At 44.5% G+C, this 17,680-nt stretch overlaps 1 protein-coding gene across 2 annotated transcripts; it reads left to right on the forward strand.

Moving 5' to 3' along the window:
- The first annotated feature begins 715 nt into the window (after positions 1-715).
- CBX2 (chromobox 2) lies at positions 716-13,434 on the forward strand. 2 transcript variants are annotated; one of them, XR_005779436.1, is made up of 6 exons: positions 716-927; positions 1,012-1,055; positions 4,701-4,766; positions 5,119-5,188; positions 6,931-8,258; positions 13,424-13,434. XR_005779436.1 is itself a non-coding variant. In XM_040434817.1 (5 exons), the coding sequence occupies exons 1-5, from the start codon at positions 856-858 to the stop codon at positions 8,140-8,142; spliced, it is 1,464 nt and encodes a 487-aa protein (XP_040290751.1). In that variant the 5' UTR covers positions 716-855; the 3' UTR covers positions 8,143-10,259. The 2 variants fall into 2 exon arrangements, 1 of the variants encoding a protein (XP_040290751.1); XM_040434817.1 differs by lacking the exon at positions 13,424-13,434 and having other exon boundaries at positions 6,931-10,259.
- The last annotated feature ends 4,246 nt before the right edge of the window (positions 13,435-17,680 follow it).

Genomic DNA, 17,680 nt, shown 5'->3' on the forward strand with positions numbered 1-17,680 from the left:
CTCTGCACTGTCACCTGACAGCGTACGTCCTGATGCTGTACGGGGTCAGGACAGTGCAGCGCGGGCCCCATCAAAGAAGACCAGGGAGGGTATCAGAAGCGCTTGCTGCGCTTCTTCCCCACTCCCGATGTATACTAGTGCGCGCTTCCATAATGGAAGTGCTCACTAGCACTCGCTATATACGCATTATCGGTATATCGGCAAGGTTAGATGCCGATAATGTACACAATCCTGAATATCGGCCAATAATATCGGTACTTCCGACAATCGGTCGATCCCTACTAAAAATAAAATCTTTCAGTCTTTCTCCCGGACGAGCCCCCCGCTTCACCTACAGCTACGCCCCTTACGTTCACTTTTCAATCAAGTTTTGCCCAAATTCTGCCATTTCGCTGGACTTTTACCTCAGCTTTTGTATAGGATGCACATTGCCAAAAAACTGACAAAACTAAGCCCCTGTCAACCACCTACACCCGCCCATAACTTGTGTGTGGAGACTGACGCCGAGTGCCGCTTTCTGAGGAGACGCTTCGCCTCCTCCCCATCCCGCCGCCATCGCTCGTTCCCCAAGCCCTCGCAGCTCAGAGACCGCTACTACTTTCTGGAATGTGGGCGGGTTTATGTAAATGAGGCGCTCAGTCAGCTGCCCTCTCACAACTAGCGCTGGGCTGCCTCGCTGTATCGCGCTCTCCTATTGGTCGCCGGGGAAGAAGAGGCGCGCACCTCCGCTCGCTCCCGCACTGGCTTTGTGTCCGGGTGTGTTGTTCGTCGTCAGTCGTGTGGAGAAAGACTAATTAAAAAAAAACAACACACACGACGAAATCCCGGGGTACGCCGCGCCCACCCGCGGGAGCCATGGAGGAGCTGAGCGCTGTCGGGGAGCAGGTTTTCGCGGCGGAGTGCATCCTGAGCAAGAGGCTGCGGAAGGTAACGTCGCCCACTGTTGTTACCCCCAGTCTGATGCCCCGCCCAATATCAACTAGTGACCCTCAACTTGTGTTTCCCCTGCAGGGCACCTCCGAATACCTGGTGAAGTGGAGGGGCTGGTCCTCCAAGTGAGTACCCACCGCTTTTGTTTGGCACCCATGTTGTTTACCCGCCCAGATATGACTTCTGACCCCGCTTATCGGTCACTGTCGGTGCAATCAGATCGGCCTCACTATCAGAGGCTGAGCACACCCCCTCTATAGGTGTCTATCCGCCCCGTATACTGTATACGTCATGTAAATGCATAGACCCTGTGTACACCGGAGCAGAGTGCGTGTGCATGCTGGGAGTTGTAGTTTCACAACAGCTGATTGTAGAGAAAGTGACTACAAGGCACTTACTAATGTACTGTGATTGTCCATATAGCCTCCTTTGCTGCCTGGATTCATTTTTTTTCTTCCCGTCACGACACTTTGCTCGTTTCCATGGTTACGGCCACCGCTGTAGCGCAGATATGAGGTGGCAGGACAGAAGCCGCTGCGCTTGCACTCCTGTGTTTGCGCTCCTATAGTTGCGGTCGCCACTTTTTCCTATACTGTGCAAGCACGACCACCACTGATGGTTTACAAGGTGGTCGTAAGGCATGAAAACAAGCAGTGTATAATGTGATGGAAAAATGAATGAAGTCAGCAAAGGACCATTTGCTGAAGAGCAGATGACCCCCTTTAAGGGGTTGTTCAACCCCCGGAGATCTCCAGGGTGGCTGGAAACGTTGTAATCTTACTTACCTGATTCTCTTCTGACTTAGGGCTCTTTCACACTTGCGTTCTTTTCTTCCGGCATAGAGTTCCGTCGTCGGGGCTCTATGCCGGAAGAATCCTGATCAGTTTTATCCTAATGCATTCTGAATGGAGAGAAATCCGTTCAGGATGCATCAGGATGTCTTCAGTTCCGGACCGGAACGTTTTTTGGCCGGAGAAAATACCGCAGCATGCTGCGCTTTTTGCTCCGGCCAAAAATCCTGAACACTTGCCGCAAGGCCGGATCCGGAATTAATGCCCATTGAAAGGCATTAATCCGGATCCGGCCTTAAGCTAAACGTCGCTTCGGCGCATTGCCGGATCCGACGTTTAGCTTTTTTCTGATGGTTACCATGGCTGACAAGACGGTAAAGTCCTGGCAGCCATGGTAAAGTGTAGTGGGGAGCGGGGGAGCAGTATACTTACCGTCCGTGCGGCTCCCCGGGCGCTCCAGAGTGACGTCAGGGCCCCCCACGCTCATGGATGACGTGTCGCATGGACACGTCATCCATGCGCATGGGGCGCTCTGACGTCACTCTGGAGCGCCCCGGGAGCCGCACGGACGGTAAGTATACTGCTCCCCCGCTCCCCACTACAATTTACCATGGCTGCCAGGACTTTAGCGTCCTTGCAGCCATGGTAACCATTCAGAAAAAGCTAAACGTGGAACCGAACCCGAGTTTGGGAAATGTTTTTTTACAGTACAAATGATCTTATCTCACGAGACTTCGCGAAGCAATAACTTCACCTCATCGGAGCCAATACTTTACGTACAGTATTAGAACGAAGCTTTATGCGAATCGACTTTGGACGTTTCATCTGAAGTCGATTGGCTCATCCCTGATAATTACCCCTGGGGGGCTATAGAAGAGGATCCCAGGGGTGAACAATCCCTTTAAATTCCATGTGGATTTCACTCTATGCATTGCGAAAGGCTGAAAGCTGTATCATTAAATTGGCATGTCGGTGGGTTTTTTAGGCAGCGTGTAGAAGTGATCTGTTTAAATCTCATCCAGGTTGTTGGTGCTGTAAAATGCTGCAGATCTTTTTGTCTGGAGCTAAAAATCTGCCACCTGGGGGCTTACACTAAACGTCTTAATTGTCGTGACCCTCGGGAACGCCCCTTTGCCATTCGCTCTCGTTTCCCCCGGTGGAGACTGTGGCAGCTGTTGCATGCATGAGGCCAAAACAGAAAGTAAAGCTGCTGGCAGGTAGCACAGGGCCCGCCATCGTCACGTGTGTGTTTTTCCCCCTCCTTGCTGGCAAACGGAATGGCAGGAGTATTGCAAAAATTAACCCTTTAAGTACCTGGCCGATTTACACTTCAGGACCCTGCTGTGTGTTTTTTCAGTTTTATAGTTTAGGTTTTTAGTCCCGGCGTTCTGAGGGCCAAAGCCTCTTATGTTATTTTTCCTTGACGTTTCTGCTGCATGGTGGCAGTTTATTTTGCAGAACGAGTTACATTTTTCTGTAGCATTATTATTTGGGCACCTGTAACTCCAACTGTGATATCCTTTTTTTAAGGGTATCCACGCCCCCACGCCCAATAGCAGGTATTGGGGAAGGAAAGATCAGAATGACAACATGCATGATCAATGGTTTTCCCAGAATATAGGCCCAGGCCTTAACTTGCATATGTATGGGGGTGTCGGGAGGAATGGCTGACGGCTGTGGAGAGTGTATGGCCAGCTCTTGGCCTCCGGCTGCCATGACAACCCATCAGCACTGGTGGGGTAACGGTGCCCACTGTTTGTGAAAGTCCTTTGATGCCTCAGTCGCTATTGGACGTGGAATCTAAGGGCCTAAAAGTGCCGGAATTGTAGATGGTGCTGATATCATTTTCAGCTTTATGTTACAGCTGACACCTCCTGCAGATGGGGGGGTGGGCCCAGCCCAGGCAGAGGCATATCTGTACATCGAGGTGTGCAAAGTCAGCCAAAACCTCAGCCTATGGTTACATTGTGGTGTGCGAACATCTATAATAACTGGCAGACAGTACAGCTGGGGTTTTCTGATGATACTATGATCCACACCGTCAGAAAACCGGAACGTGGAGACCCAGCCTAAGGCCTCATGCACACGAACGTTGTTTGGGTCCGCATCCGAGCTGCATTTTCTGTGCCTCGTATAGGACCAATTCGCTTCAATGGCTCCGCAAAAGATGCGGACAGGACTCTGTGTGCTGTTCGCATCCGTTGCTCTGTTCCTTGGCCCCACAAAAAGAATAGAACACATCCTAGTCTTGTCCATTTTTCGGACAAGAATAGACATTTCTATTATGGGTGGCCCATTCTGCAAATTGTGTAACGCACACACTGACGGCATTCGTATTTAGCGAACCACTAAACACAGCGTGGTCGTGTGCATGAGACCAACATGTACTGTTTTGTCCTTTTTCACAGCCCGATAGCCCCCATACAAGTCAAGGGGCCGTTTTTATTGTCCATTTCAGAAAGGCATCCATGAACCATGAGAATGGAACGTTTTACAGTTCTTAACGGCCATTTTTCATCACTGTCATGTGAATATAGCCTGAGGCCACGTTCACATGGTCAGTATTTGGCATCCATGTTTGTACGCCAAAACCAGGGGGGGAAAACACATAGAAAAAGTATAATGGAAAGGTTTGTAGTTCTGTGTTTTGGACTCGCTCTTGGCTTTGGCTCGCAAATACTGATGAAAACTACTAACAAAGGGAAAGCGGCCTTAAAGTAGGCCGTTTTGAAACTGAAACCATGAGTAGATCGAAGAGTGAGAGAGAGGCAATCGTCCTCCGTCTGTGCAAGAGGACCCATGGTCAGTTTTTATGAAAAGAGGAAAACTTTGCACTGTCTAGATTTATCAAAATTATGTGTAGGCCTCAGTTGTAATGTGACATTTGTATGAGTTTTAGGCTTGGTATAAGCAGGGTTAACCCCTGAATCTGGTAATTTGGGTTGTATGTAAGCCGTAACATTTGCTTGTTTTGCGCAGACACAATAGTTGGGAACCAGAGGAAAACATTCTTGATCCGCGACTTCTTTTGGCATTCCAGAAGAGGTAAGAGACTCTTTTTCACATTTTTGTACATATTCTGGTACGGCCTTGACAGCTGTCGTGCGACCAAAGATCGCAGTGTATCGGTACTGCTATAGAAATGGATAGGGTAGCAAAGTGATTTTCACGTTTACTGTGATGCTTGAATCACAAAAAATCCAACACTACTGGATTTTTTGCGGTTTGTGTGTCACAGTCGCTGCAGAGGTGCTGGTGGCGATGCAACCGCATTCATTCCTATGGTAGCCGCACTACACTGGGATCTTTGGTCACGCAGTAGCTGTAGTGGCCAAAATTGCGATGTAGACGTACCCTTATGTTTTTATAACGTCCTTGCAATTTTTCTATTTTCCAGGGAACAGGAAAAAGAGCTGCGAAACCGAAGAAGAGGAAAAAGACCACGTGGGAGACCACGTAAAAATGTTGTGAGTGTCTTTTACAGTATTCATTTTGATATAGAAATGGGACTTAGAAGTTGCTGGCTGTCTAATGTGTATAGGGGTCTCAAGACCCTCCATGTGGGGGGGGGGGGGGGGGGATTGGACCTGTTGGATTTTTCAATAGGTACAAATATGGGTATCCCACCCATAAAGTTTATTGGGGTCATTTATCAAACTGGTGTAAAGTAGAAATGGCTTAGTTGCCCATAGCAACCAATCAGATTCCACCTTTCATTTTCCAAAGGGGCAGTCAAAAATGAAAGGTGGAATCTGATTGGTTACTTTGGGAAACTGAACCAATTCTACTTTACACCGGTTTGATAAATAACCCCAAATGTGCGTATTTGTGGGTCCCAGAGGTGGGTGTACTATAAACCTCTATGGTGGAAATTCCATTTTAACTTCCCTCCACCCTCACCAATTTTCTTCTTATTGTTGGGTCTGGCGGTTCATTCTGTGTGTTGCCCAGGATAAATATAAGCATTCAGTAGCAGTCTTAGGGTTCCTGCATGCATTGCAGATTTTCGTGTGGAAAAACTTCAGCGTAAGGCTACATGCACACGACCGTGCTGTTTTTTGCGGTCCGCAAACCGCGGATCCGCAAAAAACGGAAGCCGCCCGTGTGCCTTCCGCAATTTGCAGAACGGAACGGGCGGCCATTGATATAACTGGCTATTCTTGTCCGTTTTGTTATATTTTTTTTTTTGCGGGGCCGCGGAACGGAGCAACGGATGCGGACCCATTGAAGTGAATGGGTCCGCTCCCGAGCCGCACAATGTGCGGCTCGGACGCGGACCAAAATAACAGCCGTGTGCATGAGGCCTTATACAGTACCAGCAAAGTGTATGAGACTAGACCAATCTCAGGTACACTTTGCTTTTTTTATATTCATGCAGAAATTGTTTGTAAACCTACACCCTAGTGCAGGTACCCTTAGGTAAGTTCACACAGAGTTTTTGGGAGGAGGTTTTGAGGCATATTTTCCTGCAGGTTTTTCAGCCGAAATCAGAAGTGGATTTGAAAGCAATCGGATATATAAAGTAAGGACTTTCTTCCTACTGAATCCACTTCTGGCTTTGGCTGAAAGATCACCTTCAAATAAAGCCTTATTCACACGTCCGTGTTTGGTCAGTGATTTTCCATCCGTGATTTTGAGCCAAAACCAGGATTGGAGCCTACATTGACATAAGGTAGAAGGGAAAGATCTGCACCTGTTCTGTATTTAGAGAAGCACGTAGTATTTGCTCACAATCACTGATGGAAATCACTGACCAAACATTGTGTGAATAAGGCCTAACTCTTTGTGAACCTACCCTTACTTTTCATGTGATTGCATGCAGATTTGCCCCATTGTCTACAGCCTTATAGCTTATATACAGTGCTACTTTTTAACTGCCTATAAGCTATCAAGGGACTGACTGAAAGTTCATTAGTGTATAAAAAACAAAGTATACATCTCCTACTCAATTAGTCTTCATAGGCACCATATTGCAGCATACTTGAGTGCCTTTAACTCCGTAATACTACCTTGTGCGGACTACATTTGCCGTCCTCTTGCATTTGTCTTTTCAAATAATAAAATGAATGGGTAAGAAGTAGCCAATAGTTAAGATGTATGCGAAAACGATGTCCCCATTTAGTAGTAATGTGTCATTCTAAAACTTCATTTTTTTTTTTTTTTGCATTTAGCTCATTTTTTAATTACATTTTGAATTTGTTTTCAATAGGAGTCAGAAGTGCCACCCAAACCCAAGTCGAGCAGCTCTTCTTCCTCATCCTCCTCTTCTAATTCATCTTCCTCCTCCTCGTCTTCATCTTCATCTTCCTCCTCCTCAGATGACAGTGATGCAGAAACTCCACACTGTCCGAGACCACGAGATTCCCACCCCGTTCCACAGAAAAAAGCACAAGCCGTGGTAGTAAGGCCAGATTTAAAAGAGCAACTTCGCAAGAAGAGGGGAAGAAAACCATTGCTTCCTGATCAGAAGATCCCTAGAAGGACCAAGGGAGCGAAGCCGGGACCTAAAAGTGCAGCTGAAAAATTACAGGCTGGTCTTAATGCACAAGCATTCTCCACTCTAAAATCCCATTCCAAAGACCTATCTGCTTCCAGCTATAACAGACAGGGTAACTTATCTGCAGAATTGCTTTCCAACATTGCTAAAAATTCTCCTATCCATCCCAATGGGAATTCTTCCAGAAACCTAAGCTGGCAGAGCTCAATTGTGCATTATATGAACCGAATAGCCCAAAACAACCCTCAGGCAGGCAGGAGGCCGATGAATTCTGCATTGCTTTCCAAACGAAGCTGTCAGACTCAAGAATCCAAAAGTGCCTCCAAAATGCAAATTGATCTTGGCCCATCTGCTCTTAAAACTGTAAAACTTAATGATAGCGAGGAGCACACAAATCCACCGATCAACCAGTCTGCACCGAGGCCTGGAATATCTAACCGAGAAAGCGCCCAGACTTTGAATCTTCAGAACAAAACTCAAGGTGGACAAAGTGCAGGAGCGCTAAATGTGCACGCGTCTCAGAAAAATAACACACTTCCACAAAAAAAACCTAATCCTCCTTCACATGGGATGTCTACAGATAATAAGACAGATAAAATGAGTAGAAAAAGCGGAGGGATAAGTCAAGTAAGGACCGGACTTCCAGTATCCACAAGAGAGGTCTCTACTGTCGAGAGAGGACAGCAGGCAGAGCCTCGCAAGGATCTAGCTGAGCTAAGCACCGGAGATGATAGCAGCCTGGACTCTGACCATGATTCATCACTTTCCAGCCAAGATATGTCTGTCCAAGCTAGCCAAGACTGGAAGCCAGCTCGTAGTCTGCTTGAGCATGTTTTTGTGACCGATGTCACTGCCAATCTCATCACAGTCACCGTAAAGGAGTCTCCCACCAGTGTTGGCTTCTTTAACATGCGGCCTTACTGAAAGGAGAACATGTTTGGAAATATGCAACCAAAAATGTATGAGGTCTGGCTATGAGAGAGGTTTAATCTAGCGGACAGTTTAAAGGTTAATGCTGTCCTTCGGCAATGCTTATTTTAGTATCTCCGGATCTAAATTGTAATCTGTATCTTCTGTAAGGATTATCCTATACTGGACCTCTGAGCTCTGTATGGTGCGTGTTTATGGAGTTAGGGTTGTGGAAAGTGGATGGATGGCGTCTTCAGGAACTAAATGAAAGAGTTGTGACTTGGTTTAAAAAGAGTAGGAGATTGTATACTCAACTATTAGTCGCTTGAGTACTTTTCCTTAGGGATATATTTCCCAACCCTTTAGATTGCTAGAAGAGTTGTGCAAACCTTATTTGCTGTAATAAGAAGCTGTCGTTCTATCCAGCCCTGCCTTATTCCTTTAGCACTTTTTGTGGCTAAAATGCAAACCAGAGCAATAGACAAAGTACTAGATATTAATGGAGGTCTAGCCTAAAAATGATATATCATAGAAAAATAAGTTTTTTCTTTATTTTTGGACGTTCTAAAGCAGAAGGATTTTGCCAAAAATCGATGTAATAATCACTTGTAATAGCAGCGTTTGTGGATAGGTAAAACTGGAATATGTGTCGTTGTAATGTTAGTTTAGTTGTCTTGGTGTTAAAGACGCGTGTGGAGTACTTGATGTATTTAATAACTTTTAGTAATCCACCTATTAAAGTGGCGGTTTACTGAAGAGTCACTGAGAGCAATCTGTCAAAGATCATATTCCTTTTTAAAGGAGTATTTGCTTTTTCTTCCACAGCGATACAGGCTCAGTTCTATACAAAATTCACTCTTAAGGCTGCGTTCACATCTCCGACACTGATGGGGCATAAATGGCACAACGCAACCGATGGACCCCAATACAGTCAATGGGAATCCGGTGGTAAACTAGAGAATCCTGTAATGCCATATCCGGAGATGCGAGCGCAGCCGAAAAGCCACTTACTTCTGATCTGCATAGTAAAGGTACATCATAGAGGAATGTGGGCTGAGCCAATTTCCTCGGGACCTGCCGAGCATCTATTGTGGATTTCCAGTTGCAGACATCAGTAGAAAGAAGCGTCGGCAAGTTGGATTTCATCCCTTCTGTTCCGACAGGCAATAAGCCGTCGCCACCAAGTTCTGTTTTGAAGGTGGTGTTTGATCGAGGGCTGTCCATCTAGATTACAGCATTTACGGTAGTTTCTGTACATTTAGCGTTTGACTTTTGAAGTGATCTTACGTTTACATAAAATACCACTGGCCTTAACAGTGTTTGATTTCCGTGGCATCGAAAGTAGAAAGAAACAATCACAAATATAGTTTAATTTAGAAGATATTGCAGCACATAACCATTTTCTAAATCTTGAATGTGCCTTTATGTTGTGGCCAGATCCAAGGTGTCGTGTTGCTTATTAGAACATGTTGAGAATTTTGTGCTTGGTGAATGGCAGGGTTATATCGGAAATACATTTGCTAGATGTGAGTGATTGTGCGTAATTATAGGTTAAAACTGTGTAAGAAGAGATTTTTTTTTTTTTCAGTTCCCTTTTAATTTAATTTTACATTTTTTTTCAAAAGTGTGACCAGTTGATTCTGTTGAATTGAGAAGTTAAGAGTCCTTTCATGTGACCCTATTTCAGCCCGTCAACAAGCGTATCATGTGGCGATCAAGGCTCATTTAACAGCGTCGTCAAACTTCATATATTTTTTAAATACTTCCCAACCAGTGAGATGGGAAATTGGGGACATGTCACCCCTGCAGCAGCGTATGTGTTCTTGTCCATTCCAGAAGTCCCTGCTCCGGTATTGGAAGTAGAGCCTCTGTTCTTGCGCCGCTACTCAGACCGGGCACATGATTGTCGGGTGCCAGGCAAGATGTCTGGTACTGTCAATCAAGCGGCAGGGAGGAGCTTCTTCAGCAGTGGGGACAGTCCCTTACAACAAAAGAACTCTCTTTGATTTGCTCATCCCTAATGAGGACCACAGTGAATACAGTGGTGGACCCAGGAAGTCAGAACCGAGTTTCAGGTAGAAGGTAAGTGATCTTCCCTGGACAGGTCCTGGTGGGTGTGTAGGGGGTTTTATTTAAAAATAAAAATGCGTTAAGATGGACCACCCCTTTAAGGACCTTTTAGATAACTGCCAAAACCAATGGCCATATGAGCGATCGAATTGTTTCTGGTTGTTTTCATTTTTGTCAGCAGCTCTTCCCTTGATTATACAGGGTGATGTGCCCTCTACAAAGGATAATTTTTATGCTGGCATAAAATATCCAGTTAGCTGACAAATGAGTGTTTGCTTATTGTTGGCTGATTGACGGGCCTTTAACATGGGCCTCTTACACTGTGTATGTTCACAGCTAGTGAAGCAGTGAGTAGACACCCGGGCAAGTTATTAAACCAGGAGATAGCAACTAGTGTTGAGCAAAGTGAGCTTCAGATGCTTTATCTGAAGTCGCTTTGTTCAAAACTTCGGAATAATACTGTACAGGGATCCGTCTCCGCACAGGATTAGAATGTATTGGCTCCGATGAGCCGAAGTAAGTTATTCGCGAAGTTGTGAGTGACTTCACTGAATAAATTCTGTAAACCAACCTCTGCTTCAGTTCTGACTAGTACCTCCGAACCAAAGCCGAGTTCAGTTACAAGTTTTAAAGTGGTTTTCCACTTAAAAAATCAAATACAGAAGTTATTCAGCAAAGTTACGCACAACTTCGCAAAACTTCGGCTCATCGGAGCCAATACATTCTAATACTGTGCAGAGACGGATCCCCGTACAGTATTATTCCGAAGTCTTAAACGAAGCACTTCGGATGAAGCATCCAAAGCTTGCTTCGCTCAACACTAATAGCAACACACCACACCAACTGGATAGTAAGGGCCAGTTCACACAACTGTGATCGGCCCGGGAAACACTGTGTGTCAGTTGCATTTTCCGGGCTAACCACGACTCCCCTGACCCAAACTGACTGCATCACAGTGTTTCATGATAGTTCATATGTGATCACAGATCTGTCGTACTGTGTTCATACCGTCATGTCAGCACAGTACCATAGCTCTGCGATCACATTTGAACTATCATGAAACACTGTGATGCCGCCAGTTCGGGTCAGGGGAGCCACGGTTGGACTGGAAGATGCAACCGACACATGGACTGTGTTTCCCGGGCTGACCACATCATGTGAATCAGTCCTAAATAGAATTGACACCACAGTGCGGTGGCTGAAATATTGATTCAACCAACTTCACATACCATACACAGGAACCAGACAACCACTTTTAAGAGCAAGATAGATCTTTAATATCCGATCAGCGATGGTCTGACACCTTGCACTAGTGAATGGAACAGGAAGCACAGCGTGTATGGGCCGTGCTGGGTTACTGCAGCTCTGCTCGCATTCACTTTAGTGGGAGTAACCCAGCACAGCCACTACACTTATTCACTGTGCTTCCTGCTCCATTCAAGGAGGCTGCAGGGTGTTGGACCCTTCGCGATCGGATACCAATGGCCTGTCCTGAGGATAGGTCATTCATTTTGGGAGCCTGGAAAACAGTGTTGGGCTACATGCACACGACCGTATGTGTTTTGCGGTCCGCAAATTGTGCATCCGTTGTTTTTTTTTTTTTTTGCGGATCCATTGTAACAATGCCTAAAACAGACAGGAATAGGACATGTTCTATTTTTTTTTTTTTTGCGGGGCTACTTAACGGACATACTGAAGTGATGCGGACAGCACACATTTTTTGCGGACCCGTTGAAATGAGTCTGCATCCTATTCGCAAAAAAAATGGAACAGAAACAAACAACGTTCGTGTGCATGTAGCCTTAAGCTGTAATCCAAAGGTCACAGCATCACATCAGTAACTCTGGGAACTGTCGTGTACAGCTTCTGGAAAGTACTCGCACGTGGCTTCCATTCATTTACGTTTGATTTTACATTCACATAGAAGCTGTTGTCAGCATCCCGCTTGGTTAGTGCATTTTCTTTGGAGAGAAGTGCCTTTTAGTCTCAGAAGATTTGTTGGAATGATTTTTAGGCGCACGGTAAACCCCCTTATGATTCGGTTGTTTTGTACGTTTGTGAGGGGAAAACATTACCAAAAAGTTGCAGTGCTTGCAATCGTAACGACTTCCTGCCTTCATTTTGTAGTGATCGAGTATCTAAGGTCTTTTCCATTTTTGAGTCTGAGCGCGCTAGAGAAGCAAGTCACTTTAGATGTCTCAGCAGATTGCAGGCTGCAATTTGTATAGCCATCTATATTCCCCAATTTTAGTAAACAATCTGCTTCTGGCGTACAGAGAAGCCTCCAGGAAGGAGTTTATTCTATTTCGCCGCTGATTCCGCTCAGAACAGCCGCAGTTGTAATAATGGGAATATATTGGGGAGTTGTCGTGTATGCAATTCCCTGTATGTAGGAACGTACAGCAACTTTCCTTTGATGAACATATCCTTTTAAGAAGGCAACAATCACGCCTACAGGATTCTCCCATTCCTTATTTTGGCAAAATATTGCGCGTTCAGATGATTAAGTCTTTACTGTAGGTTAATACAGTCTTTTGGAAACAGGGTTACACAGGTATGGCTTTAATCTCATTTCATACTTTTATATTTTAATGAATCGTGTAAAAAAAAAAAAATTTAAAACTTTATGCAACGGTGAACTTACCATTTAATAAATTTAATAGTTTATAATAAATCGACCGCATAGTAAGGGGGTTGAGTTTCACCTCCCTACTACTACCCATGCATTTTCCATGAATAATCGTAGGAAAATGTGCCTTTTCATTCATTATCTCACATTTTTATTTGTCTACTGTGCAAAAATAGACGTTTTGACTCGAGTTGTGTTCTGTTTTCACCTTTGCCTTCAAATAGACCTCGTTCAAGTAATATTTTTGAAAATCAATACTTTTCCTAATTTGCAAGTGTTAGAGATAGACTTATATCTCAGTTGCATAGAAATAATCTATTTTTTTAACTGTACTTTTGTAAAATAATGCTCCTGTGCTGACCTTATAAAGATAGACAAACTGTCTATAATGTTAATATTATTTTTTTTTCTTTTCATTGTTTAATACTATTATTTTCTAACGTTTTATCCTTTTTGCTTTTTAGTTGTTTAGGCGCCTGTTTTAATTTATTTCCTGAAAACACTAGAACAGTGGCAGGTAAACAGTTTTGTACACAGGTTTGCATTTTATATTGTGTTGCATATCATTAAAATATTTTTCTAATCTTTTACTAGCAGTTTGTCATTTTATGTATCTGCTATAAATACTTTCTTAAAGGGATTCTGTCACCAAGTTTTGGGCTATAGAGATACGGACATGCACGGCTAGATCGCCGCTAGCATGTCCGCAATATATCTGTCCTATAGGGCTGTGTGCTTTTATTTTCTTTTAAAAATGATTTTATAGATATGTAAATTAGTCTTGTATGTGTCCAAGGGGCCTATGTCCTCTGAATCTCCTCCTTTCATCAACTATAGATTGCCGTAATCTCACGATGCGCAGTGCCGGTATAGTGTTCTTTCCCTGTGCTGGCATCAGCCTCAGGGAAAGAACTGCGCATGCGCGAGCTCACGCATCGTGAGATTACGGCAATCTATAGTTGATGAAAGGAGGAGATTCGGAGGACATAGGCGGTGCTGGGCTCCTTCACAGGCGGGCACGGCTGGGCTCCAGGAAGGTTAGTGCAGCCCTTGGACACATACAAGACTAATTTACATATCTATAAAATCCTTTTTTAAAGAAATTAAAATCACACAGCCCTATAGGACAGATATATTGCGGACATGCTAGCGGCGATCTAGCCGTGCATGTCCGCAGCTCTATAGCCCAAAACTTGGTGACCGAATCCCTTTAAGCTTTATATTAACCATTTACAGTACACTGGTGGTACAATTTCTCCTTATGGAGCGCGACTAGTAGGCGTAAGGAGTCCTACAAGCCAGGCAATGCTCTGCTGGGAAAAATATATGTGAACCAGCTCTTTTTCTGGGGAAAAAAATAAGTGTTGAATAGTACCTCTGAATCCTGACAGAGGCTTCTCACTTGAAACCGCTGTCTGCAGATGAGGCACTGGCTTAGCGATTATACATGTTAAGCCTCAAGGTCTGTTTAAAAGGTTGAGCATTGCTTTAGATGTCAGATAGCTATCTTACATCTGGTGGCATAGAAGGCTCACCTTTTTTTTTTAAATAGCTAATTTGCATACTTGCAGAACATACACTCCAAAACCATGAGGGTTAAAGACCTGTCACCAATCCAAAAAAGTGAGCATGGCATCTTTTCACTTATGAATATGCGCCCCCCGTTTCTCAGTCCTTGACATTTCTGGCACCACACATGTCAATCTGTGGCCGGCTAGTCACTTCTCTTTTACACCAGGGGAGGTTTCTCCACGCTATGACGTTCATCATCACACAGCCTCCTGATGCAGCGTGATCTTCCGAGACCACTCTGTACCATAGCTTCCGACGAGACAGCATCAGCCAAACCAGTGAGAGATACGAAGAACCCTCTCTGCAGTGGTTGGACTTTTCTCTGCGGCTGAGATGCAGTCCTGTTGGAAGCTGTGGTACTGCGAGGTATCGCGAAATGTCCCAATTCTCGTGAGATAACTTTGCATCAGGAGGCTGTGTGACGGAGATCATCTGAGAGAAGTGACTTAGTACACCTCTGTGACTAGTCACTTTAAATTAACATGCGGTGCCAAAATTCTTGGTGGAACTTACTGCAGAACAGGGGGGTGCATATTCATAAAGTGACTCAGGGAAGCATGGCCAAATGTCCTAAATTATTATTTTTTGGATTGGTGACAGGTCCTGCCCCCTTTTCTGTGGATATAATCTCTCCTTTTCTAGAAAGTGTGTCCTTAGGAATTTGATCTCATTTAGCTAAATGAGCATTTGTGGTTGATAACTTCTCTGCAGGCTACTTAAGCTCCTCCACTCCACATTTGCCAAACATTTGGGGGGATTTATTAAGACTGGCATTTCTTATGCTGGCATCCCATGTGCCAAAATTAAAGGTTTCCTGTTTTCCACAGGACAGGTCATCAATATCAGAATCAGTGCATTCTCTGTAATTAAAGCTCCTTCATCTTGTCAACAGCGAGCAGGTAAACTGTAAAGAGAATGCGGCACTCACACAAGTTCTGCGTTCTCTTCATACAGCTGATCAGCAGGGGTGTCGGGAGTCAGATCCCTGCTGATCTGATATTGATGACCTATCCTTATATGGGGGAAGTGGAAAACCCATTTAAGAGGCAAAGGCATCTTCAGGAGCTCTGTGAGCCAGAAAATGAAATCTATGCTAGCAACGTTGATGATGAAATAGGGATGCTAGTTCCTGCACAATGAAATACCTTTTCATCATGGGTGTTCCATGAGATCAGTGGCCAGACTGGGGCTGTATTATACAAATCTGCTCCTGCCACAACAACTGGAATTGGAGTTATCAATAACGACTGCAGTATGTACGTGGCTTGACAGAGGACATTGGCTCCCCCTATCACTCCATGTGGTGCAGGAGACCCTGTATCCATGTTATGTGCAGAGCTTTTAGCAGAGCGAGTGGGTCTGCATAGCACATAGCTGCTCCCGCCTCTGCCTGTTTCCGCTCAAGCCCAGTATAGCGCACTAGATGTGCTTGTATCTGCCGGAGCAACGATGTGTGCTCCTGCCACTACAGCACTCACTGTGGCTCCTATGCCTGCAGTACAATGGAATCCGTATACCTGTACAATGCTGACACGTCAGCAGTGTATGGATTCCAAAGCATGAAGTTAAGTATTTGGTCAGGATTAGGGAATGAGCAAAATGCTGTTTTCAAGTTCGGCATACAAGAAGAATTCCATTATGGATTCCGCTACCACGGACGATAACTTATGGTCCGTGTTAGCGGAATCCATAACGGAATTCTTAGATATCCCGAACCTTGTACGCCGAACTTGAAAACAGAAGTTCGCTCAACACTAGTCAGGATTAATGGTGTCCTCAGTGCTGAAAAATACAGGCACATACTTATCCATCATGGAATACGTCTAGCTCCAGATTTAATTCTGCAGCAGAACATCAACCCTGACCATACAGCCAATATTATTTAGAAGTATCTTTAGCATAAAAAAAAGTACAGAGTCCTGGAAGTGGTGATGATATGGCCTCCACAGAGCCCTGGTCTCAACATCATCGAGTCTGTCTGGGATTACTTGAAGAAAGAGAAGGATCTGAGCAAGCTTCCGTCCACAGAAGATCTGTGGTTAGTTCTCCAAGATGTTTGGAAAAGCTCCCTGCCGTGTTCCTTTAAAAACTGTACAAGTGCACCTAGAAGAACAGATGCTGAAGGCAAAGGCTGGTCACACCAAATATTGATAGGATTTAGATTTCTCTTTTGTTCATTGACTTTACATTTTGGTAATTGATAAAAAATAAACTATTAGCACTTCAATTTTTGGAAGCATTCTAACTTTGCAGCATTTTTTCCACACCTATAACTTTTGCACAGAACTTTATTCCCAAGGTAAGCAATACACAAACAAGTGTTTATTGCACCGAATTTACAAAAATAATAACTTGAGACAGTTCTGGACGAGCAGCATGCTATTGCTTTACTTCCTTGTGGCTTCCCTATGTGACTGTACATTACGTAACCACTGAACAACAGTTATGGAAAATAACCTGTTCTCTGACCATGACATATCTTAACTTGCAAATAAATAGCCGCTTTGTGGGGAATTTTTGCGCAAGTGGGATTTTGCTAAAAACAAACAAAAACAAAACACTTTTTGGGATTTTCTGACACTCACCACTTGAAATTTCCCAGCACTCTTAACTGGTCAGTATCTGTAGTTTGCTCTGGTCATCTGGAAAGTGACTTCTTTACATTGGGCAATGTACAGTAATCTGAACATTTTAAATGGTCCCACAACATTATAGAATCTCAGCTAAACAGTTTAATCCCTCAACAGGATAGGCCATGCATATCTGATCGGTGGGGGTCTGATGCCCCACAACCTCTCTGATCATTTGTTTCCCCAGAGTTACATAGCTCAGCCTATTGTGTGTAGGGGACCGAGCTGGTTACTGGTCCTAATCACTTCAGTGGGAGTGGGGTTGCAATAACCAGCTCCATCTACGACTTAGGGTCCATTCACACGTCTGCAACTTGGGTCCGGATCTGTTCCGCAATTTTGCGGAACGGGTGCAGACCCATTTATTTTTAATAGGGCCGGAACAGGTGCGGATAGCACACTGTGCTGCCCGCATGTCCGGATCCTCAATGCCGTTCCAGAAAAAAATAGAACATGTCCTATTCTTGTCCGCAACTGCCGATAAGAAAAGGCATTTACTATAATAGTGCTGGCAAAATGTGGAACGCACATTGCCGGTGTCCGTGTTTTGCAGATCCGCAATTTGCGGACTGCAATACACCTACCGACGACTGAATGGACCCTTAAAGGGCTTCTGTCACTCCACTAAACTCTTTTTTTTTTTTTTTTTTTT

This window comes from Bufo bufo, chromosome 6 (assembly GCF_905171765.1).
Source record: "Bufo bufo chromosome 6, aBufBuf1.1, whole genome shotgun sequence".
NCBI classification, from domain to species: Eukaryota; Metazoa; Chordata; class Amphibia; order Anura; family Bufonidae; genus Bufo; species Bufo bufo.

Excerpts from the sequence above, each read along its gene's own strand:
- CBX2 (XM_040434817.1), top strand. The coding sequence starts at position 856 with ATGGAGGAGCTGAGCGCTGTCGGGGAGCAGGTTTTCGCGGCGGAGTGC. Across the intron at positions 928-1,011 it reads TGAGCAAGAGGCTGCGGAAG|GGCACCTCCGAATACCTGGT; the intron begins GTAACGTCGCCC and ends TTTCCCCTGCAG. Across the intron at positions 5,189-6,930 it reads GGAGACCACGTAAAAATGTT|GAGTCAGAAGTGCCACCCAA; the intron begins GTGAGTGTCTTT and ends TGTTTTCAATAG.